Source organism: Panonychus citri, unplaced genomic scaffold (genome assembly GCF_014898815.1).
Source record: "Panonychus citri isolate SS breed McGregor unplaced genomic scaffold, ASM1489881v1 Contig00011, whole genome shotgun sequence".
NCBI classification, from domain to species: domain Eukaryota; kingdom Metazoa; phylum Arthropoda; class Arachnida; order Trombidiformes; family Tetranychidae; genus Panonychus; species Panonychus citri.
This window is the reverse complement of record NW_026515416.1, coordinates 867,902-890,236: the sequence shown is the minus strand read 5'-3', so window position 1 is coordinate 890,236 and position 22,335 is coordinate 867,902. Positions and strand designations below refer to the sequence as shown.

The 22,335-nt window shown below is 30.9% G+C and overlaps 7 protein-coding genes and 1 long non-coding RNA gene across 9 annotated transcripts; 3 read left to right on the top strand and 5 right to left on the bottom strand.

The window, feature by feature from the left end:
• The first annotated feature begins 173 nt into the window (after positions 1–173).
• On the top strand, positions 174–5,256 carry LOC128392227 (palmitoyltransferase ZDHHC15B-like). 2 transcript variants are annotated; one of them, XM_053352226.1, is made up of 7 exons: positions 174–916; positions 1,142–1,187; positions 1,268–1,389; positions 1,463–1,686; positions 1,994–2,371; positions 4,393–4,505; positions 4,789–5,256. In XM_053352226.1, the coding sequence occupies exons 1-7, from the start codon at positions 764–766 to the stop codon at positions 4,941–4,943; spliced, it is 1,191 nt and encodes a 396-aa protein (XP_053208201.1). In that variant the 5' UTR covers positions 174–763; the 3' UTR covers positions 4,944–5,256. The 2 variants fall into 2 exon arrangements, with proteins under 2 accessions (XP_053208201.1, XP_053208193.1); XM_053352218.1 differs by lacking the exons at positions 4,393–4,505; positions 4,789–5,256 and adding an exon at positions 3,234–4,249 and having other exon boundaries at positions 180–916.
• On the bottom strand, positions 5,230–6,323 carry LOC128392250 (peptidyl-prolyl cis-trans isomerase A-like). Its single transcript, XM_053352249.1, has 2 exons — positions 6,143–6,323; positions 5,230–6,017 (listed from the first exon to the last, which is right to left on the bottom strand). The coding sequence occupies exons 1-2, from the start codon at positions 6,227–6,229 to the stop codon at positions 5,472–5,474; spliced, it is 633 nt and encodes a 210-aa protein (XP_053208224.1). The 5' UTR covers positions 6,230–6,323; the 3' UTR covers positions 5,230–5,471.
• A 468-nt stretch (positions 6,324–6,791) lies between these two features.
• Positions 6,792–9,246, top strand: LOC128392240 (uncharacterized). Its single transcript, XM_053352236.1, has 6 exons — positions 6,792–7,182; positions 7,279–7,353; positions 7,453–7,556; positions 7,637–7,952; positions 8,037–8,263; positions 8,341–9,246. The coding sequence occupies exons 1-6, from the start codon at positions 7,092–7,094 to the stop codon at positions 8,689–8,691; spliced, it is 1,164 nt and encodes a 387-aa protein (XP_053208211.1). The 5' UTR covers positions 6,792–7,091; the 3' UTR covers positions 8,692–9,246.
• On the bottom strand, positions 8,989–10,065 carry LOC128392274 (uncharacterized). The gene is made up of 2 exons (XR_008325976.1): positions 9,507–10,065; positions 8,989–9,436 (listed from the first exon to the last, which is right to left on the bottom strand). It is a non-coding gene; the product is annotated as an uncharacterized LOC128392274 (long non-coding RNA).
• A 587-nt stretch (positions 10,066–10,652) lies between these two features.
• Positions 10,653–13,457, bottom strand: LOC128393320 (protein spaetzle 4-like). The gene is made up of 2 exons (XM_053353477.1): positions 12,547–13,457; positions 10,653–12,278 (listed from the first exon to the last, which is right to left on the bottom strand). The coding sequence occupies exons 1-2, from the start codon at positions 12,571–12,573 to the stop codon at positions 10,902–10,904; spliced, it is 1,404 nt and encodes a 467-aa protein (XP_053209452.1). The 5' UTR covers positions 12,574–13,457; the 3' UTR covers positions 10,653–10,901.
• A 1,571-nt stretch (positions 13,458–15,028) lies between these two features.
• Positions 15,029–18,207, bottom strand: LOC128393312 (dihydrolipoyl dehydrogenase, mitochondrial-like). Its single transcript, XM_053353466.1, has 3 exons — positions 17,946–18,207; positions 16,359–17,701; positions 15,029–16,255 (listed from the first exon to the last, which is right to left on the bottom strand). The coding sequence occupies exons 1-3, from the start codon at positions 18,079–18,081 to the stop codon at positions 16,190–16,192; spliced, it is 1,545 nt and encodes a 514-aa protein (XP_053209441.1). The 5' UTR covers positions 18,082–18,207; the 3' UTR covers positions 15,029–16,189.
• A 102-nt stretch (positions 18,208–18,309) lies between these two features.
• Positions 18,310–19,687, bottom strand: LOC128393295 (tryptophan--tRNA ligase-like). Its single transcript, XM_053353443.1, has 3 exons — positions 19,548–19,687; positions 19,152–19,490; positions 18,310–19,056 (listed from the first exon to the last, which is right to left on the bottom strand). Exons 1-3 carry the CDS (start codon positions 19,626–19,628, stop codon positions 18,391–18,393), a joined length of 1,086 nt encoding a protein of 361 aa, XP_053209418.1. The 5' UTR covers positions 19,629–19,687; the 3' UTR covers positions 18,310–18,390.
• Positions 19,651–21,274, top strand: LOC128393304 (mitochondrial GTPase 1-like). Its single transcript, XM_053353454.1, has 4 exons — positions 19,651–19,780; positions 19,932–20,267; positions 20,334–20,832; positions 20,915–21,274. Exons 2-4 carry the CDS (start codon positions 19,938–19,940, stop codon positions 21,058–21,060), a joined length of 975 nt encoding a protein of 324 aa, XP_053209429.1. The 5' UTR covers positions 19,651–19,780; positions 19,932–19,937; the 3' UTR covers positions 21,061–21,274.
• The last annotated feature ends 1,061 nt before the right edge of the window (positions 21,275–22,335 follow it).

Below are 22,335 nucleotides of genomic sequence, written 5' to 3'. Positions count from 1 at the left end.
AATTAATTACTCACCAATTTAATAAGAAATCAATTAAAAGTAAATCAATTGAAAAAAAAGAAAGTCAATCAACAAGAATTTTTGAAAAGCGAAACATGTGTGAGTCTATAAAACACACTACGCATTCACGAATTGAGCCAATCAGAAGTGGAATAGAAAATGAAAGAGATGAGAATCTTTTCTTTAGATTCAAATGTTTGGCCTTGTGTTTCCATTTAATTGTTGTTCTCAATTCTTCATTTTCAATGTTTTCAATTTAATTGTGATAATGAAATTAGAGTAAATCTGAGGATTGACTTTTCATTTCTCCTTAATGATAAAAGAAAAAACCAATAATCAGTTAAAAATGTTATTCTTTAAAAAGAAACACTGATAATCTTTATTACTCTTGTTACTTTTTCCATTCCTTTTTGTTTCATTTTCTCTTTTTTTTTCTTATTCTTTTCTATCTGTTTACCTATTTCATCAATTCATTTTGGTTCACTGAAAACTGATCACTGACCTAAGCGGAAATATCTTATCAACCTGGATCACTGATTTATCATCTGTAACATCACCATTGCCAACACCCTCTCTCTCTCTCTCTCTCACTCTCACTGCTCACCATCTCTCTCACATGAATTAGATTCTCTTTCATTGGATTGAATTTTGTCCTGTGTTGTGTTGGCTTTGTCTCTCTCACTCTCTGTTTCTGGTGCCATAAATTTACTATCCTGTGTTTATTTTCATCTCTGGTCACCTCATAATCTAAATTGATCTGATTATGTCCCCTAATCGAGTTAATCATCATCCTGGTGATAAGCCAGTTCTTGATGGTGAAACCTACATGGGACCCAGAAGGCAACATTACATTTATTATAAATGTCATTTAATTATCAATCTTATCAAATGGTTACCTGTTTTCTTCATTAGTTCGGTTGGTCTTTTTTTAATTCTATTCTTCATAGAATTTGTTGATCAAATGGTTGTCAAATTCTAATTGGAATGATTGCTTTTTCCAAAGTATTTCATCTCCATTTTCGCCCATCTCTCTCTCTCTCTCTTTATTATAATCTTATAATGAGAATCAATTTGTCGTCAAATTGATTATCTCATCACAATTTGACCATTAGACTAATTATCTTACCTTTTCTATTCTCAGGTTCTTTCATGGGGCTACTATGCATATGTTATCCAATTATGTATATGTGAGTATTTTTGATTTCCACAATTAAGTGTAACTAATTAGTAATATTTTTCTTTCTTTCTTTTCTTAATATCTATTCAGTTAATATGGATTCTGTGATACTTCAAATAGTTTGTGTAACGTTTTTTCATTTCCTTTTTATCATGACATTTTGGTCATATTTCCAAACCATTTTCACAAACCCAGGAATGATTCCTAAAAAAGTTGGTTAAGATTAAACGATAATCCAATATCTCTTTATATTAATCATAATTTATGTTTAAATTATCTTCACAGTTTTGGTTAACCACGCGTGATAATGAGCGTTTAATGATGAATGATGATAGACGAAGTCAAATTATTCAACAAATTGCTTACGAAAGAGGATTACCAATAAATTGTCTAGATGCTACTGGATCTCCTCGTGTTTGCGACAAATGTAACATAATTAAACCAGATCGAGCTCATCATTGTGCTGCTTGTAATACTTGTGTCCTTAAAATGGATCATCATTGTCCATGGTAACTATCTTTGTCTTCATCATTGGTTTTTCGTTCTCTCTCATTCTCTTTCTTTCTCTTTATCAAAACAATTATTTGTGTTATACAGGTAATTTCATTTCTATTCTGATATAATATTTGGTCCATTTTTGTTACCAGAGTTTTAATAAGAAAAGAAAGAGAATTAGACAGATAGATTGACATCGATTAAGTTGGTTAATAGGTGACACAAAGAGATGAAGAACCAAAAATCAATTGATAATAATCCATATAATCTATTTTTATTGATAATTTTACCTTAATTGTTTTCCATATTTTCTGCTTACAGGGTCAACAATTGTGTCTCATTTACAAACTACAAATTTTTTGTACTATTTCTTGCCTACGCTTTTTTCCTGTGTCTTTTTACGGCTGCATCATCGTTACACTATTTCCTACTCTTTTGGAGAAATCAATTAACTAATGATGGAAGATTTCACATATTATTCCTATTTTTTGTAGCCATCATGTTTGCCATTTCACTTGTTAGCCTGTTTGGTTATCACCTTTACCTTGTCACCCTTAACAGGTCAACCCTTGAATCTTTCCGACCACCAATGTTTTCCCTTGGTCCAGATAAAAATGCCTACAATTTGGGTCGATTTCAAAATTGGGTTCAAATTTTCGGTAAAAATAAGATTAAATGGTTCTTCCCATTATATACAAGGTAAAGTTCATGGTTAATTATTTCATTCTCCTCACAATTAGTTACTTTCTCCGATTGATATTTCCATTTTCTTTTAGGTGCTAAGCACAAACCTTCCGCTTTCAACCATTCATCGTCTTACTTTCATTCAGTTATTTCATTTCCGTTCTACATCTTTTCATTTCGAAATTCAACTTTTCATGATATCATTTTCTCAATTGTTTTCTAACTTTTCTCATTTCTGCCATTTTACAATTGAAACAAGTTGTAATCAACTACCATTTTTTTTAGGGTCAATCACTTTTAGATGAATATTAATTCAGAATCTGATTCAAATTTTCACTTTCAAATTAGTTACTTTTACCCATCGTTGATAATCAGATATTTTCTTTCCATTGGAATGATTTACCTTTTTTTTTGTTATTCTTATAATTTTAATTGTTTATTATTCATATAATTTCACCATGAAAACTAAGGTGAATCACCACAAGTATCAGATAATTGATAACATTATTGATACTTAATTATCTATCAATGATATAATTGTATTTTAGTTGATTTCCTTTGATCAAACCAATTCAATTGATTTATTGAAGAATCTTAAATCAAATTATATTAGTTGAGTTTATTTTCATTATTTCATCTCTTCAATCAATTAGTCAACTTTCTCAAATTGTTTCTTATTAAATTGATTGTCCTTGTGATTACTGTTTTTTTATTTGTAACATTAAACAGCCTTGCTAATGATCTAATTGCATAACATTAATCAATTAGTTATCTCCTTTTCCCTTATTAACTGATCATCAAATTACCTAAATTTCATCCTATTGAGTTTGAGAAAAATCAAATTAAATTAAGAGAAAACCTGGTTTATTTATCTTAGCCTCGGTGATGGTATTATTTATCCATCTAAAGCCTCACTGGAAGACTACGAAGCAAATTCCGGTCAATCTACTCAGTATTTCGTTCAGCAGCAACACCAACATCAACATCAACACCAACACCAACACCAACATCATCATTCACAACAACAACACATTGAAAATGAAGACTCACAACAAAACAGACTTAATGAACAACCAAACAATCAGCAACAAGCATCGCCTTTCAATTCAAAGTTAACACGAGGAGCCTACGAGCCTGATGATGATCCAGAGCATGGTAAAGATGATTCTGAGCCTCCATCTTATGGTGTTGCCTTATCCATGGAGAATGACAAGAATGATCAGATTACAAATGATTCCAAAGGAACCCAATCATTTCAATCTTCTTGAATTCTTCAATTGAACTGCAAGACTAGCCAATTATCTAAATCATCATCTAATCACAAATCTATTATTATATCCATCCTAATTTCCTGTTAACCCTTTCCTTCATGATCATTTACAAATCATCTGCTCATCGTTCTCAAAGAAATATTATCAATCACCCAAACAGTGTGTTAACCAATCGTCCTAAAAGTAACTTAATCAACAATTAACTGTCCAAGTTACCAAAACAAACGAGACGAAGGCAATAATCATCCAAATATAACTACGAAAGCACAACGAATCAATTACTATCTTTACAACAACATCCCCACACTTATACAAACAAATGATTACTTGTTATTCAGAATTGGAATCAATTAGGATAATTACAATTCTACCTCCTTGTTTAACTACCATCACCACTGTTTACCCAAAAATCATCATCACTATTAATATCATTTGATCATCTAGCCCACCTCATCCTCTTTTTTTTTCCTACTCTTCAATTTTCACCTCTGTGGATAATAAATCACATAGGATAGACTATTTTCAAGACTTTTCCTTTTGCCTTAATTAGATTAACTCTTTCTTTTTTTATAAATCACAAAAACTCAATACAAAATAAAGAGAAATTGACGAAAATGATTAACGATATTCCTTGTCAATCGATTAATTTTCTAATTGATTTTTCTCAACTCAATCAACGAATTAATTTCTTTCCATTTCTTTTAGATTTTTTCTCTCTCTTTAATCTAATTGTTTTCTTTTCTCTTTTTTCCATGTTAATTGTAGTTCTGGTGATGGAATATATTTTCCTAGTCGATTCTCCCTTAATTGTGATGATCGTGGTTCTTATCATCCATTACTAGCTGATTACGATGAGGAAAGTGCTATTGGTGGACAAGGTTAGCAACTTAATTACTATAACACATTCGGATGACAATTAGTAAACATAATCAAGTTAATCATGTTGTAAGAGATTGAAAGTCAGCAATTGAGCAATTTAATTGTTGTTGATATTATCGAGGATGTTTATTCATCAGCCTTAATTGTTTTATCTACACCTTGTTGTTTACTTGTTAATCGTCTTGGATTTGTTGATTATGTATTTTAATTGTATCCACGTTGTGTTTATTTGTCTAATTTTTTGATCACAATTAATTTATATCTTATGTTTTATATTTACAGAGCTTAAATCACCAATAACTAAAGTGATTAGAGATGATGAAAAATCTGATGATTTAGATCCTAATTGTCTCTCAATTAACAATATTGATAAAGATGAAGATGATATAATAATCTATGATATCAATGCTACAGAAGACTGGAACAATTTAAATTAACCTGTTACAATTAATTAATTAATCGACAACGATAAATGGTACAAATCAATTCTTCCTCAGTTGCAATGATTAACTCAATTGTTATCCACTTAAAATGAATTGCATTTCAATCCTTCCAATTTAATTAATTAACTTGAATATTTTTTGATTATCTCAACATTAAATATAATCAATTAATTGTACAGATTTTGTATTATAAAAAAAATTAATGTTTTCAATTGTTGAACTTTGAAATCAAAACAAAGTTGAAAAATGAATTACAATGAAAATTAACATGACAATTAAATTGATTGTAAATCAAAATTTATTATTATTTTAAAAAGATTCAATAATTTATATTATAAGCTGAATTACAATCAACAATTAACACTAATTATTAGCATTAACAGTACAAAGTTGTGGGTCCCAAGCAATTTAATTCATTCATTGAAAAAAAAAACAGAATATCAATCAAATTAATGAAAGTGGCAAAAGAGAAAAGGATTAATTAATGTAATAAATATGAAACAATTAACGTAATCATTATGCTTATTGTTTAATTGTAATCATCTGATCAGCATCGAGAACCATTGAATCAATTATCCGAGCCTCGGTTAACGGTTTATCCTCTGCACTGGTTGGTATCGATTCAATTTCCTTAACGAGCTCCATGCCCTCGAGCACTTTACCGAAAACTGTGTGTTTACCATCAAGCCAGTCGGTGGGAACGGCGGTGATGAAAAACTGAGAGCCGTTCGTATCCTTACCTGCATTGGCCATGGAAATGAAACCCGCTTCCGAATGATTTATCTTGAAATTTTCATCGTCAAAATAAGTACCATAAATGGAGATGGAACCAGAACCATCTTTCTCAGTAATATCTCCTCCCTGAATCATGAATCCAGGAATCACCCGGTGGAAAATTGATCCTTTATAACTGAGGCCATTGTAACCGAGTGGGCTCGCCAGGGTGATAAAGTTTTCCACCGTTCGAGGAGCGTCATCACCGAATAGTCCAATTGTGATTATCCCTTTAGGAACATCATCAATTGTCACATTGAAAATCACCTTCTTGGTTACATGAACTAATAAAGTCTAATTAGAAAAACAAAATCGGTCAACAATTAACTGTACTTTCAATCAATTTTCAAATCAACATCGATTCCTTTGAATTAATTGTTATTTTCTAGATAATTTTCAGTCAATTTTTCATCTCTTACCTTTGACGATTCCGATGATTGGTCAAGTGATGAGGAAACACCAATAGTTAAATAGATTGTAACAATTAGGAAGATTAACTTAATCATGATTAGTATTACGTTTTAGACAAAAACTAGGCTTGGTTATAATAATTGTTAACTTTACGAGGATGAAAGTTTTGGCATTAATGGTAAATTCAAATGTTTATTTTAAATGAGCTTAAATTTTTGGTCTATTTTAAGATTTTTCCTCATCATCTTTTACCAGATGCTTTTACAGTTATATGCTAACGCCATCATCATCATCATCATTATCATCATCTTTAGCATCTTCATCACTTTTCATCCTTAATTGTAAGTTCATCATCTATGTGAATGAACTCAAATATTTGCCAATTTCCAAGTGCATAGTCTGAGGTGTGGCTACTGATTATTATTATTACTTCAATTAGAAATCATGGATTATCAAAACACACTTTATTATGGAAATAATCTGAATAATAATTGTGATAATAAAACTTATTCCAATATCGATGATTAGTTTTTGGAAAAAAAGTTTTTGACAATTTAGACAATTAAAAGAAACTTTTTCTCTCGACAGATGGAGACACTTACGAATTCGAAGCTCCATCTGTTGGAATAAATTGGAAATTGGTTTAGTAAACAAAAGTGAAAACAAAAGATGAAATTGAATCTTTGAAACAATTAAGAAGTTTAATTCATTTCAACAATTTGATTAAATTGTTTTTCGATTAACTCGAAATGTTCTTACGTGTGTCCCAGCTATGAGTTACCGATTCTTTTACTAAGATAACAATTATCCTTTGGTTATTGTTAATCCTCTTTCATTGTTTAACCTTAAATTTAAGGTTATTGTTGTGATCAATTTTAATTTTCTTAAATTATGTTTTGATTGTTAATTGAGTGTTTTTCAACATCACTGGACAATCAACGTGGTGGTTGTTCAATCATGGCCACAATTTATGATTTACCCGCTGAGATTATTATGACAATATTTTCTTATTGTTCTTGGATTGATGATCTGATCAATTTTCTTCATGGTAAAAATTTTATTCATTACTCAATATTTATCTATAGATAATTTATATTTTCGGTGTCATCTTTTGTTTCCTAATCTACTCCCTCTTTTTTCACAGTTAATCAATTATGGAGAGCATTGGCTTTTCAAAGAATGAAATGGATCCGCCATCTTGTTCCAGAGAATAGATCGAGTAAGTTTTCAAACATTGTTCTCACTTTTCAAATAAATTTTCTCACTTTTCTAATTTCGATCAATTTTTTTTGTATTAATATATTATCCTTTTTTTTAGAGAATCTTCAATTGCCATCAAATTCAACAACAATCTATTATAACCCAAAGAAAACAAGTAATCCCAAAATGATCGCAATGATTGAACTACTCAAAAATCTAGAGGTAACATTAATCCTCCAAAATGAGGCACATTGACGATTTAACTCTAATTGTAATTGAATCATCTTATCCAATTCCAATAGACAGTTATGATCTCTTCTGATCCATCACCTTTACAAATCGCTGATCTATTATCTATGCTGGTGACAAGTCGGCCTTTTATCAAACGATTAGCGATTCCATATTTACCAAGAAAACGGCGAGTTATTCCTTTCAATCGACTCGAAGGTTTGGCCTTACCGTGTTTTTTTCGTTGGTTCAGTGGGGTCGTAATGTGGTGTCGAGATAACGGTAAATTCATTCGTCAACTTCACATCAAATCGATTTACGGAAGACAATATGAGCTACTATTCCCTAGCTTTGTAAATTTACGTCGACTTCATGTCGAAGAGTGTGGCGGTAAGAGGATATAATTTTCTGTCCTAAATTAAATATTCCATTGATTTGATTGTAATTGTAATCAATTATCTCTCTCTATCTCAGGTATCGATAACTTTTTGGATAAATTTCCATCACTTGAAATTACCACTCTAGAGATGGAGATTCCCGCTGAAAGTTATATTGATAATCTGTTGACTAAATTTTCCTCCATAAAGAATATGTGGCTTTCCATTAAGAAAGAGAAAAAATTTGCCGATCGATTCCCAGTCTATCCAAGCATGGAAAACCTTGTTATGGACTTTGAGACCATCAACAAGGTCGATTGTGATGTGAGTTGCATTTTCGACCAAATCCAACAAATTCTTTTAATTGATAAACTTTTCTTCTTCTTCTTTTCCAATCATAGAGAATCTACCGAATGAGAAGCATAATCAGTTCGATTGACATTGTTTTCCCCAATTTGAAGACTCTTGCAGTTCGTAATCACCGTTATCTTACACCTAACGAACTGTTCGCATTACCTGCCAATCTACCTTACCTTCAGGTTCTAGATGTTGTCGGCTGTTGGAACATCGATGATACCTGTATATCCACCGCTTACGACGTTTGGGCAGCCGCTGGTCGGAACATCAAAATCTATCATGGTGCTTGGCATGAAAGTAGTAACTCATCAATCGGCACCCATTTTATGGACGATTGGTTTTTCCGCGATTTCAAGACACTTCCTTACTTCATGGAATCTCTTGATTCAATTTGATTGCACCAATTTCCGACTAATTTAATTTTTCACCCTGAGAAACATAATCAACAATTTTCTGTGCAATCAATTAATCGTTCATCCATTGATGTTGATATAAACATTTTCCTCTCTATACTCAATCTAATTTCATCGCATTTCATATCTGAACTTTGTTAATTTAAGTTTAATCAATTAGAAGCCAATTTTGATTAACAATCTTACTATTTAACTTATATCCTTGTTTAATCAAGAAATCTTAACAATTTGTTTAACTTTTTCACGGTAAATGTTAGCTAATTAAGATGAGAGAAACAATTTATTCTTGATTAACTTTATTATTTATAAAATAATGTATTTGTAAATTAATGACAATTTGTAAACATAATAATAATTAACAGGAATTGATAAACAAAAATTAATAATAAACAAAAGTACCAAAAAAATTGAAACGAAAATTTTGTAACGTTGACAATTAAAAACTGAACGCGTTAATTGTAATGATGGTTAAGAAAAGTTAGACTAGAAAATTAAACTAATCACTAAATATGATTGATTAATCGTCGAGAAAGAAAATGTTGATTCGTTTTACTTTTAAATTTCTCTTGATTAACTTTGTTAATTGTTCTAATCCATTGCACCTCCCCAACCACCTCCACCTCCACCTCCGGACATCATCATGTTCCAACCATTGGACATATCCATCCCTCCCATCATCATCCCACCTCCCATGTCCCCCCACGAGCTCATCGAGTTCATTTTGAGTCTAAAAACAGAATAGGAAAAAGATAATCAGTCAATTGGAAACGGAAACGGAAACTCATGAATCTACTCACGGAATTGGAATCGGAATGATGATAATTTTTTTCTTCTTCATTGCCAATAACAGGGGAAGAATTTCTTTCAGTTTTTTCAATTTCTTCTTCATTCCTGCTTCAGTTGATGTTGGATAATTAGGGAATATAATCTGAAGACTAATGATCGTAATTAGTAAAAGAAACAATTTATTTTTCCTTCCAATGAGACCCATTGATGAGCACAATCAATTAATTAAGAAGAAGACACAAACAATTAGATGAGAAATGAACAATTTAATATTTAAACAGTCAACAATTAGACTGGTAGTTGTATTGGAATTGTTTTTTACTTTGATCACTTTTCAATTTAGTTTCGAGTTGTCATTTGAAAACATTATGATGGAACTGGATTAACTTTGATTGTTGGACAATTTGTGAAATCGTTTGATTGAAAATTTTTCAACTACTATTTACTGATCACAATTGATTCCTCATCTTATATAGCTGAGAAAATGAGTTAATCTTCAAATTGTTGGTCTATTCTGGTCAATCACAATTAGGGTTTAATTAAACTAAATCAAATCAATTTACTCAATTATGTCCATTCCTTTTTGTTGATTGACAATTGACAATCAACAAACCGACGAGAGCAATTTAAATACAGCCAAATATTGATTATGATTATCAATTATTACCAATCAAATTTTGGGTTAACCATTTTCGATACATACAAAATTAAATTAAAATTGATTGTTATCAAAAAAATGAAAATCATTCTTACTTTCTTGTAACTTTATATTTTTACCGTTAACTTTAATCGTGACAATTTAATATAATCATAATTTTTAAGATTCACTTCCGTCAATCAACAATCATCATCATTTGGGTAATTGAATTAATTGTTACCATTGATTGTAAGGATATACACACATAAAGTTATTAGTTATCTTAATTGTTTCCTGATTTAAACAAAATTTTTCATTCCTATTGATATAATTTCATTTAATTAACTATTATTATTCATATTCATTTGATTGTTTAGTCTAATTAACATCAAAATTAACTTTTAATGTCTTTGATATCACAAAAAAAACTGGATAATTGACTGTCGACAATTAATTCAACAATTAATCAGCTGATAGAAATTAAAACAAAAATCAAGATCAATAATATAACCTCAAACAATTAAAATCTCAAATTTTACATTTTAATTTTCTGTCAAAATTGATTACAAGAAAACAACATAATTAATAATACAAATTGGATGAAATTGATGATAGAGTTCATGATAATTGATTAACTATCATGAACTAGAATTAAACTGAATCAATAAATTGAATGGAAACAAACGATAAAAATAACAAAATTTACGATTGGAAATCGAGTTTAGTTTTGATTTCTTTTTCTTTTTCTTTTCGATTCGATGGAAATGTCCTAAAGTCGACTTTTCCTTTTATTAGATCGATAGAATAGATTAGTTTCTGGTAAATCGTAGCAAATGCAAACACAACACGAAGGAAATCTGAACCAATCGGCGAAAATACCTCGACATTCATTTTTCGGGTCGAAAGCGAGTAACCGATGAAGTCGATATTGTTGTTCGCATCGACAACCGTCCCTACAGAACATTTGACTGTTCTCGTGGGCGCATTTCTCCCAGTGGACATATTGCTCGAAGGGGTAGACATTCAGTAGAGCCAGAATCTCACCTCGAGTGTTGTTCGCCCAATAAGGGGCAACCACTTCCTCTTTAACTGGACAAGCATTAACGCCCTTGCCCTTTGGTGCTGTATCGGTTTCCATTGGTGCTGTTGGTTGTTTGGGAAGCGCTGGAGGTGGTGATTGCTCATTGTTGTTGTTGTTGTTGGTGGGGTGTGGTGAATGCGCTTCAATTGTACTCATTGGTGTTGTAGTTGTAGTTTGTTGTGGTTGGGGTTGTGGTTGTGTTGGAGAGGAAGTTGATTGGGGTTGTGATGATGTTTGAAGTGTTTCCGATTGTGATGATGTACTTGATTCAGATGATTCTTGTTGATCATTGGCCTCAATCATGTGAAGCACTTTGTCCACTTGTTTGGTCATTTCATCATTTTGATCACTTGGTGATTCTGTTGCTTCATCTTCCGATTTAACTGTTACACCAGAATCTGAATAATCTGATTCACTTGATGAACTTTGATCGTTAATTATTGTCGTTGATGATGATTCTGGTTTCGATGTTGTTGATTCTTGTCGAGTATTATTTTCACTTTCTTTCAACATGAAGATTTTATCAATGGTTCCATTATTGTTACTAGTTAATTGATCGTTGAAATTTAGATTATTATTTGATGATTCACTTGAATTGGTTTGTTGATTAACGATTGTTGTTGATGTTGATGGTGAAGATGAAGATGAAGATGAAGTTACACTTTCATCCTCATCACTTTCGTCCATGAAAAAAGCTCGAGGTCTAAATTGAGGCTGATATTTAACCGCATAAGGCGATTGATGGTTAATTTGATTGCTCTCAAAAAATTTAGTCTCCTGATCGTAGATGAAAATATTATCATACTTTTCGTTGGCCTCATGCATCTCATTGGTCACTATTGAATAATGTCTCTGGTCACCATACATACGACGTAATAAACCTTGATTCTCATAAATATAACGACGAACTGCTGACCAAGGGTAAATTGTCCCCGACAATTCACAGAAATTTGTCTTACTCATATCACAAGGGATGTCCATTAATAGACGGGCACTGACCTTAGGTCCACAAGTCGATTGTGTGACAACTAAGGAAAGAAAGTTAATTAACAAGGTAACAATTACCTGTAAAGTAAAACCAAACAACAAGAGCAAAAAAGAATCACAATTAAAAAGATTATCAAGTTAATCATAATCGAAGAAAATTAATTACAACAAGTTTTTTTCTTCTCCTTTGAGATTTAACCTCATAATCTAAATAATAAAAAGGTGACAAGAAAATAAGTAAACTACTGACCCTCAAACAATATTAATGGTCACTTTAGGTCAATGGTGATTATTTGATTGTTATCAAGATTAAATTGTTCATCGAAATAATTTAAATCGGTCTTACCTGAATAAGAATTGGAGTTAACATCATTTGGCGGGCGATTAAAGTTAATCTCACAAGAGATAAACTTTTAAACTGAACAATTTTACCTTGGACTTTGAATGTTGTTCAATTTTTCGGGATAACGAAAAGAAAAAGGAAAACACTGACCAACTGGACATCCAATTAGTTTTTCGGACTCTGGTTCCAATTTTTTTCCATTCGATGTTTTTTTTCTTCTCTTTTCAAGTTCAATGTCTTTGTGAATCTTTTTTTGGAATATCAACTGATTGGAACTTGAAAACCAAGTTCTTATCCTCTTCTTATCATCTCCACCTCTTTTCACCTTCTCTCTTTCTCTCTCTATTTATCTTCCATCTTCTCTCTCTCTCTCACTTTGCCCGGTGATTGTTACTTCCGTATTTGCGTACTTAATGATTGACCATAATCGATGGATTCAAGATCAATTTCAGATGATATTGTCTTCATCTCCATCTTCATCTCCATCTTCGTCTTCATCCTCATCTTCCTCTTTTACAGAATCTCCATCAACAGGTAAGACTTTCGGTCTACTTATGAGAAAGTATTTTCGTTTACCTGTTTCCCTTTTCTTAATCTTCACAATTAGTTAATTAATCTTCAATTCTAATAATTAGAGACTTCTGAACCTGTTAACCAACAATTAAGCTTGATAATTAATCTGTTAAAAGTTCTGGAGTTTCTGGTGGATTGACTTTTCCACTGTTAATTGTTGGAAAGGGTTGATGATTTACTAATTGTATTCTCTTCGTCTTTATTTGATTGTTTAGTTTTTCTTTTCAATAACAATTAATTGTAAGTGTTTTATGCCTGTAATTTAGTGGATTAAATTAACAACAACTAACTACAATTTAACTTAATTTAAAAAAAGTAAACAAGTAAATGAAACAGGTTCCAATCGACTACAATTTAATAATATAAATCATTTAACCTTTAATTATTTTGTCAATAACAAAATTGATGATTAACTTAATCATCATCTTGATTAACTAGATACCAAGTAAATCCATAAGATGTAATTTAGTAACAATTTATTATACATAATCAAATCTTTTAATGTAATTACCTTTTTGTTTGTTTCAACAATTAACTCTCCCACCAAGTTTTACAATCAAATCAATTGGAAATTAATTGTTGGTCAATCAACTATATGGTAGCAATCAAATTTACAACCTAATTGTCCTCAATTTCAAATTGTTACCCTCATCTACCACCAATCAACTTAACAATTAACTTGTATCTACGATAAATACTCAATATATTACCTTTCCTGTTTATTGATACAATCAAGGGGCAACAATTAAACACAATCTGACCTCATGTTAAATGATTTAGTTGAACAATTTGATGAACAATTTAAATAACCATTAATTATTTTCATGTCTTTACCCTTAAGCAAATACCAACAATTAACATGTTTACTAGTAATCTATTTTAAAGAGACATCGCCAATTAGTTTATCATAACAATCAAGACACAATTTAAATTTATATCGATGACTTTTATTGATTAGATTGACTATTAGTTAATCAACTTAATTAATGATGTATTGATTCAAAGTACTGGTTTGTACGTAACAAATTAACTTAATTAGTTAATTAATCAACTGTTGATTTAATTGTTAATTGTTTCATTTTTCAACTAATTATCGAGATTGTAATTGATTTGAAAATTAAGTGTTTCAAATCAAATGATACCAACAATTAACTTCGGAAGTTTTTTCTGTAAGTATTTATGTAAGTCACAATTAATTATTCTGTAATTAAATTGATTTAATAACAATTAATTGCTGGAAAAAAAAGTTAATCAACTGATAGCCTTAACATTTATGACAATTCAATTAGAAATTAATATTAATTGTTAACTAAACAATAAGTGCCAAAAATATGATTTATAATTTTCACTTTCTTACAATTAAGTTGATTGTTGACAATTAACTGAATCGATAAATTATGTCTAAATGATAAAACAGTAATTAACTAATCAGTTATTTTTCTTCATTTCTAATCACGATCATTAATTATGGTCCACTGATTGTTAATTGTTAATTTTACACTTTTCTTAGACTTGATTTCCTTTTTCAAGCCTAATTGTAAATTAATTTAATTGTTACTTGATGATGATGATAGTCAAGGTAAATACTAATACCAAGGTCAATACAAAAGATTTGTACTTAATTATAATTGTAACAATTAGAAAGTAATTGATAAAAATAACAATTCAAATGGTTACTTGATTTTTTTTGCCATTGAAAGAGCAACAAATTAATTAACCGAATGAGGTTAAAGACCAGTTGATTAATTTACCTTCAGAAAAGTAAATTAATTGATTATTATTGTTATTAAATTGTGGTTGACAATTTAATGATCTGTCTCTTTACATTGGATATTTTAAAAATTTTACCTTAATCATTTCAATTAAATTGTTCAGCCTCTTCCTTTAAGATTAGTTAATTTAAAAGGTTGGATCTATTTTTTGATCACAAATTTAAATTACTATAAATTGTTGTGACTATTTTTAATCATCAGTTGATTATACTTATGATTAGCAACAATCCATAACTATATCATCATTATCATTACAATTAAACTTTTAATCCTATTCATTAAAGTTATAAATTGTGGTTCGATTTGATTATTAACAGTTATTTGTTAATCGTAACCGTTGTCATCGTGTTGATACCGTTCATCTTGTTAACAATTTAAGTTAATCAAAGTTTCCAACATGATTATTGATAAAACTTTGTTATTTAGCTACTGTGTAACCATGTTAATTGTGATTAATTTAATTCCAAGTTGTTTAACCAAGATGAAAGATGATAAAGGTGATAAAGGCGGTAAAGGTGGAGGTGGTTGTGGTGTTAAAGTGGTTGCAATTGAAACAATTAAGTTTAAAAAGGTTCCAGTGATGTATCCAGAAGAATCAAAAATGTACAAAGCTAAATCGGTTATGTCAATGGAGCCCATGATGATGAAGATGATGATGCCCAAGATGAAGATGCCAAAGATGATGATGGCTCCTGTTATGATGATGAACGGCGGTGGTGGTGGTGGTTGGGGTTGGGGTTCACCTATGGGAATGCAGGTAATGAAAATGTCCATGGGCAAGAAAAAAGGTAAGTCCAATTGTTGAAACTGTTTCTGTTTGAAGAAAAAGTTAATTATCACAACTGATTAATTATTATCATTGTTTCCTTATCATTTCAACAGGTTGATGATTATCAGAAAATCACTTAATCATTTTGAGATATTTATATAGATATTATATGAGATGATTGCAATAATCTCAACAATTATTTAAATTATCGGCAATTAGTTAATATATTTTTGTTTTGTTACACTTTGATTTTCCACTTGACTTTGATTATCATTGAATTTTTGATGTTAATTGATTAAATTATATGTATTTAAATTCCCGTTCCACCGTTTACGACGACACTGCTTCGTTTAAATCACCTTAGTTTGGATCAATTTAATTACGCGATTTTTGCTTGATGAATTTGTTGTGTTAATTAATTTTGAGAGTACACTTTTTATCGCTTCTTTTTTTTTGTTCTCAATCTGATTAAGACTAGGCTTTTTTAGTTGAAAATTTACAAACAAAAATTTAATGATTTAATTGAATTAAATCAACAGTTAATTGCTTTACCACAATATGCCATAAGATTAGCTTCTCGGAAAGCTTCAGAAACAGTCTGGAAAAAAAAAGAAATGGAAAAACAGAATTAGATTAGATTCAAATTTATATTGATTATTTTGTATCAGAGGATTGAGATGATTAATTAATTGTTGTCTTACTGGGTGAGCGTGGCAAACGCGAGCAACATCTTCACATGATGCTCCATATTCCATTGCCAGACAAGCCTCGTTGATCAATTCACCGGCGACTGAACCAATAATGTGAGCTCCTAATATTCGGTCGGTACTTTTTTCTCCAAGAATTTTAACAAAACCATCGATATCGTTATTGGTTTGAGATCTACTATTGGCTGACATATTAAACACTCCAACTTTGTATTCGACTCCAGCCTTTTTCAAGTCTTCTTCCGATTTTCCGACCCAACCAACTTCCGGGTGAGTGTAGATAACAGAGGGAACACAATTATAATCAATGTGAACTGGTCCACCGGCGATACCTTCAACACAAACTATTCCCTCGTCTTCAGCTTTATGGGCCAACATAGGACCGGGGACACAGTCTCCAATTGCATAGATATTGGGAACATTTGTTTGGAATCGTGAGTTAACAACGATCCGGTTTCTTTCGTCTTTTTTAACTCCAACTTGTTCGAGTCCCAAATTATCGGTAAAAGGTCGACGGCCAACACAGACAAGAAGTACATCACAATCAAGAGATTCGTTTGATCCACCCTTTGCTGATTCGGTTGATACAGAGATACCTGAATAGGTTTTACTTGCTGAAGTTACTTTGGTATTTAATTTAAACTTAAGACCTTGTTTGGTTAAGATTCTTTGAAGCTTTTTGGCTACTTCTAGATCAATTCCTACCCCACCAATGTTACCCATGAATTCAATAAGAGTAACATCGGCACCAAGTCGAGACCAAACAGATCCCAATTCAACACCAATTACTCCGGCACCGATAACAATCATTTTCTCTGGTACACTTTTAAGAGCTAAAGCTCCGGTTGATGAGACAATCTTCTCCTCGTCAATCTCAATACCAGGGAAAGGGGTAACCTCAGATCCGGTGGCGATGAGGATATTTTTTGTTTTAATAGCCTCAGTTGATCCATCAGGTTTGATTACGGTAACTTCATTTTTACCGGTGATTTTACCATGACCCTGGAAACGTTGAACTTGATTCTTTTGGAATAACATACCAATACCTTTAGTTAAAGTGGTAACAGCATTTGTTTTCTGTTCCATTAGTTTATCAAGATTTAATTTAACCCCAGAAAATTCAATACCTCGCTCTGACAGTTCTCCACCATGAGCTTGATGATACATATGAGAATTATTGAGAAGAGCTTTAGACGGGATACAGCCAACATTTAAACAAGTTCCACCAAGAGAATCATTTTTCTCAATACAAGCCGTTTTCATACCCAATTGGGCAGCTTTAATAGCAGCAACATAACCACCAGGACCTGAACCAATGACAACTAAATCTTTTTCACCTGATCAACCATAGGATAAAAAAGAAAAGAAAATATAAAATTAGAATAGAACAAAAACTGAAAAGAGAAAAAAAAACTCAGAAAATACCAGAAAAAGAGGCGAAGACAGAAAAGAGAAAAAGAAACCAAACCAAAGACACCAAATTAAAATGTCATCAGATTAATTAAAATTCTCTTTCTAACCCATTCAATGAATATACACAATCAACAATTAGAGAATCTAATCAATTGATAATTTACTAACCTTCACTAGAATAGAATCGACGTTGATAAGTTGAAGGACAATTAACATGATAGCTTGAGAGAGCAACCAATTTATGGGTCACAGATGAAGATGAATAAAGATTAACTAATCTTGCACTAGCCTTTATGTGGAACATTTTTAAAAGGATGAGGAAATTTGAATTACAAGAATTAAACTAAATTTAAATAAAAGAAATTAAATTAACTAATTAACACCGAGTGTAATTAAAAAAGATACAATAACAACAACGATCAACTCAATGTTAAACTGATCGAAAGGTTTACCCAATCATTTCAGCCAATAGAAAATCAGAAAAATCTTATGTTACCAAGACCGCGAATTTTAAATGTAACATTAATTTCCATTCTAAAGGAAAACAATTAACTCTTTAATCATTAATTGGGTCTAATTAGTGGGGGAAAAGAATTTTTTTAGGTACAATTTTTTAGTAAGGAATTAGACCAAGTTTACCATTTACTTGTGACATTGTATTCGCAGCTATGTTTTCAGCTTTTAAAGCTCCTTTGTTCAAAATTGAACTAACATAATCAACGTTTTTAATTAGATCAAGATATTTGAATCTAATTGGTTTGAAATGTTCAATAATAAGTTCAGCTAAATTTGTTTTATATTGACAAGTATTTTGGCCGGTTGATTGTGAACATATTTGTTCAATTGAAAGGCCGGTGATTAGTTTGTGGATTGAGATTAAATTGCTAACTCCTGGTCTAGTTTCAGGATCGTAAGTAATTGTTGGATTGGAATCAGTTAAGGATTTCATGATTCTTTCCTTAATTACTTCAGGGGGATCGATAATATCAATTCGTCCTTTAGGTATGGCTTCTGATTTGCTCATCTTTTTCTCTGGAAATCTTAAACTTTTAACTCTACATGCGAATAGATCGTCGGACATTAAAGCCTTTGGTTCGGGAAAAGTGTCACCATAGATTCGGTTAAATTTTTCAACCAAATCACGGGCCACATTTAGGTGGGGCAGTTGATCATTTCCAATCGGAATTTCATCACCTTTGTACAGAATTATATCAGATGCTTGAAGAACAGGATATAAAAGTAAGGTAAGAGGTATTTCCTTCAGAGTGATTGACTTTTCCTGTGGAAGAAAAAAAAATCAGAAAGCAGATTAAATGATGGAATTGGAATAATTCAACAGGGAGAGAGAGAGAAATTACTCTAATTATCTCTCACCTTGTATTGAGGAAGATGAGATAATCTTCCAAATGAAAGAAGAGAAAGTAAAATCCATGTTAATTGTGTATGATGAGAGATCCTTGATTGTTGAAATAAAATACATTTATCATCATCAATTCCAGAAGCGAGTAAAGTTGCTGCCAAAGTGATTACATTATTTTTCAAACTAATTGGATCATGAGGTAAGGTTATTGAATGTAAATCAGCAATATTGAATATACATTGGCGATTAGGATCATCTTGAAGGTTTAACCAAATTTTAATTGCTCCAAAGTAATTACCTAAATGAACAGGACCAGTTGGTTGAATAGCAGAAACAACGGTTTTCACTTGAGTCTAGAAAAAACAATTGAACGATTAAACAATTACATTAACAATCATTTAGAAATTTACCTTAGAATAGAAGCGACAATTAAATAAATTGTTAATTCTATTGACACCAATTGAACGAAAAACAAATTGATTAACAATCATAACTGGAGAGAAAAAGTCAACCAAAAATCCGAAGAGAAAAAGTCACATGTTGATCAGCTGTTTTCCTCCATTCGAATTGTTTTTTTCTGAATTCTCACCAAGTTAATTGTGATTCCTCATTAATTAATCATTTTATTCTTTCAATTTATGAGGTAAGTAATTTAATGTTCTTTGATTAATGATCTGTTAAGCATCTAGATCAATTTGAATAGAAATTAGTTTATCTTTTCTATTTGAAAATCTAATTAGAGTTTTGATTTTCTGTTGATTTGTTTTTCTTTTTTTTTCCTTCAATTTTATTAGATTAAAATGTCTTCATTTCGGACGGTTTTTCCTCGTGTTGGTAAAGCCAATTCTTGGTTTCCATTGCATATGGCTACTGGTATAAGGAAAATTCAACAAATTCTGAAAGAAATTGATTGTATAATTGAGGTTCACGACGCTCGAATACCAATTTCTGGTCGATCATCATCATTTTATCAACAAGTTATCAATGGAAAACCTCATTTACTAATTCTAAACAAAATGGATTTAATTGACATGAATTTCAAGAACGATATTGACAAGAAATTACTTGGATCTTGTGATCGTCTTTTATATACAAGTGCAGGAAAGATGAAAAATGAGAACATTGAAAAGGTAAGTTAATTGTTTACCAATTTCCATGTAACAATATTGACTGTTTTTTTTTCAAATGACTATTAGATTATCCCAATGGTTTATGAGATTATAGATTCTAAATCAAAATACAATCGAGCAGATAAATGTGATGTAAATATTTTAATTGCTGGTGTTCCCAACGTTGGTAAATCAAGTCTAATAAATTGTTTACGATCAACTTTACTTGGTAGACCACAAGTAATGGCAGTTGCCCCACACGCTGGTGTAACTAAGACAATTTCAACTAAATTAAAAATTGGCCTTAACCCTGTAACATATATTTACGATACTCCCGGTATATTAGAACCAAATTTAACCACCTCACCAGAATGTGCCATGCGATTAGCGGCCTGTGGACTTGTCAAAGATGATTCTGTTGGTCAACAATTAATCGCTGATTATATATTATTCTGGTTTAATAGACGGAAACTTTTCCATTACGCCAACATGATTGGACTTAACCAACCGACTGATAATATAATCGAAGTCTTGTCAAAAATTGCAATCAATCAAAATTTCATCTTCTCCTCCAAAGATTTACACAGTAAGTACCACAATTTACTCCTCACAATTAACAATTTAATATCGTTTTTTTTATTCTCTTTCTCTTTTTACTAAATTTCAAGCTCGTCAATTCATTACACGATTAGATACACTGGAAGCCGCCAAACATTTTATCAAAATGTTCCGAGAAGGGACATTTGGAACTTACCTATTAGATGATGATCTGATTTATCGATCTCGTCGAACTGGACTTGCAATCGCCGTTTAAATGGTCAACCAATGTAACCAACAACTGACCAATCGAAATCATTTAAAGTATTATTAGATTGAGATACGAACACAATTTGTAAATACTTTGTATTGTTCCCGATTAATGTTTAATTACTATTTAGAAAGTGATTCTTTGTTAATTCATCTCTAATCATGTTCATCTTGTGAAAGTGAATCAAATTAGACATAAAGATTTCTCATTCATCACTTGACCTGAAAGTGAACCTTTTGTTTGTAAATGTCTAGACCCTTTCTCCTTACGATTCTCGTGGATAACAAATATTGGATCAAAATTCTGACCTAACAATTAAAAAGATTGTGATTGTTACCATGAAAGGATTTCAAAGAATCCAATCAAAAATCAAGATGTCAATTGGATGAAAGAAGTAAAAACAATCAACTCTAATTGTTTCCTTAACCATTTCAAAGCAAATATTATCATTTAAATGTATCAATGGTCTCATGGATCAACCAATACAAGAAGAAGGATATTCATTGAAAAATTTTCCTCATGATCAATTGGAAATTGATGATAATAATCAAATCACTCATCGGATGAATTAATTGCAATCATCATCGAGTTGGTTAAAAATAGGATCCTGTTTAATTGTTTCATGGAAAATGAAAAGCAATTGAAAACAAAGATGAAGATGAATAAAACAAACAATCAAAACATTAGGACCCAACACCTCATCAAATTAAGTCAATTGGATCATATTAATTGTAGTAACTTTATTACTACAATTGGATCATTATACTTTTTGTTTTAATCTCTTCTGCCATCAAATCACCTTTACAATTAAATTTAAATCGTAACCACATTAAACCAATTGAAAGAGAGACAAGGATTTTCACCAAGGATCAAGAATAATAAGATTTAACAACAAACACAATTGAAGAAAAAAAAAATCTATCATCAAACCGTAACCTTCACAAATTGTTAATTGTATGCGTGTGTTTCCAGGATTCAATCAAATCATCATTGTTAATTGTAAATCAACATTCCTATTCTGACAACAATCAACATCAATCTGATTATATTGATATCCAATTGCATCATCAATTGATTGTTGTTGTTGTTGTTGTTTTCATCGTTATATTTTGTTAAGTGTTCCCGATATTGATTCACCTTATTTATTACATTCTAATGTTTATTGTCACCAAATTAGAGACAAGATGATAAAGTTAACACTTACAATCTCATATATGATTATCATCAATCCTAAACGAAAACAATAATCATTATCAAGGTGAAATCCAATATATTTAACCA

What these genes read in the sequence shown, in the direction of transcription:
- LOC128392227 (XM_053352218.1), top strand. Translation starts at nt 764, where the DNA reads ATGTCCCCTAATCGAGTTAATCATCATCCTGGTGATAAGCCAGTTCTT. An exon ending in CAGGAATGATTCCTAAAAAA is followed by an intron (nt 1,390 to 1,462) that starts GTTGGTTAAGAT and finishes TTATCTTCACAG; the next exon opens with TTTTGGTTAACCACGCGTGA. An exon ending in TTCTTCCCATTATATACAAG is followed by an intron (nt 2,372 to 3,233) that starts GTAAAGTTCATG and finishes TATTTATCTTAG; the next exon opens with CCTCGGTGATGGTATTATTT.
- LOC128393295 (XM_053353443.1), bottom strand. Translation starts at nt 19,628, where the DNA reads ATGATTGTTAATCAATTTGTTTTTCGTTCAATTGGTGTCAATAGAATT. An exon ending in ATTGTCGCTTCTATTCTAAG is followed by an intron (nt 19,491 to 19,547) that starts GTAAATTTCTAA and finishes TGTTTTTTCTAG; the next exon opens with ACTCAAGTGAAAACCGTTGT. An exon ending in CTCATCTTCCTCAATACAAG is followed by an intron (nt 19,057 to 19,151) that starts GTGAGAGATAAT and finishes TTTCTTCCACAG; the next exon opens with GAAAAGTCAATCACTCTGAA.
- LOC128392240 (XM_053352236.1), top strand. Translation starts at nt 7,092, where the DNA reads ATGGCCACAATTTATGATTTACCCGCTGAGATTATTATGACAATATTT. An exon ending in AACTACTCAAAAATCTAGAG is followed by an intron (nt 7,557 to 7,636) that starts GTAACATTAATC and finishes CAATTCCAATAG; the next exon opens with ACAGTTATGATCTCTTCTGA. An exon ending in TCAACAAGGTCGATTGTGAT is followed by an intron (nt 8,264 to 8,340) that starts GTGAGTTGCATT and finishes TTCCAATCATAG; the next exon opens with AGAATCTACCGAATGAGAAG.
- LOC128393304 (XM_053353454.1), top strand. Translation starts at nt 19,938, where the DNA reads ATGTCTTCATTTCGGACGGTTTTTCCTCGTGTTGGTAAAGCCAATTCT. An exon ending in AAAATGAGAACATTGAAAAG is followed by an intron (nt 20,268 to 20,333) that starts GTAAGTTAATTG and finishes AATGACTATTAG; the next exon opens with ATTATCCCAATGGTTTATGA. An exon ending in CTCCTCCAAAGATTTACACA is followed by an intron (nt 20,833 to 20,914) that starts GTAAGTACCACA and finishes CTAAATTTCAAG; the next exon opens with CTCGTCAATTCATTACACGA.
- LOC128392250 (XM_053352249.1), bottom strand. Translation starts at nt 6,229, where the DNA reads ATGATTAAGTTAATCTTCCTAATTGTTACAATCTATTTAACTATTGGT. An exon ending in AATCATCGGAATCGTCAAAG is followed by an intron (nt 6,018 to 6,142) that starts GTAAGAGATGAA and finishes TTTTCTAATTAG; the next exon opens with ACTTTATTAGTTCATGTAAC.
- LOC128393320 (XM_053353477.1), bottom strand. Translation starts at nt 12,573, where the DNA reads ATGATGTTAACTCCAATTCTTATTCAG. An exon ending in TAACTCCAATTCTTATTCAG is followed by an intron (nt 12,279 to 12,546) that starts GTAAGACCGATT and finishes TTTACTTTACAG; the next exon opens with GTAATTGTTACCTTGTTAAT.
- LOC128393312 (XM_053353466.1), bottom strand. Translation starts at nt 18,081, where the DNA reads ATGTTCCACATAAAGGCTAGTGCAAGATTAGTTAATCTTTATTCATCT. An exon ending in TCGATTCTATTCTAGTGAAG is followed by an intron (nt 17,702 to 17,945) that starts GTTAGTAAATTA and finishes ATGGTTGATCAG; the next exon opens with GTGAAAAAGATTTAGTTGTC. An exon ending in GCGTTTGCCACGCTCACCCA is followed by an intron (nt 16,256 to 16,358) that starts GTAAGACAACAA and finishes TTTTTTTTCCAG; the next exon opens with ACTGTTTCTGAAGCTTTCCG.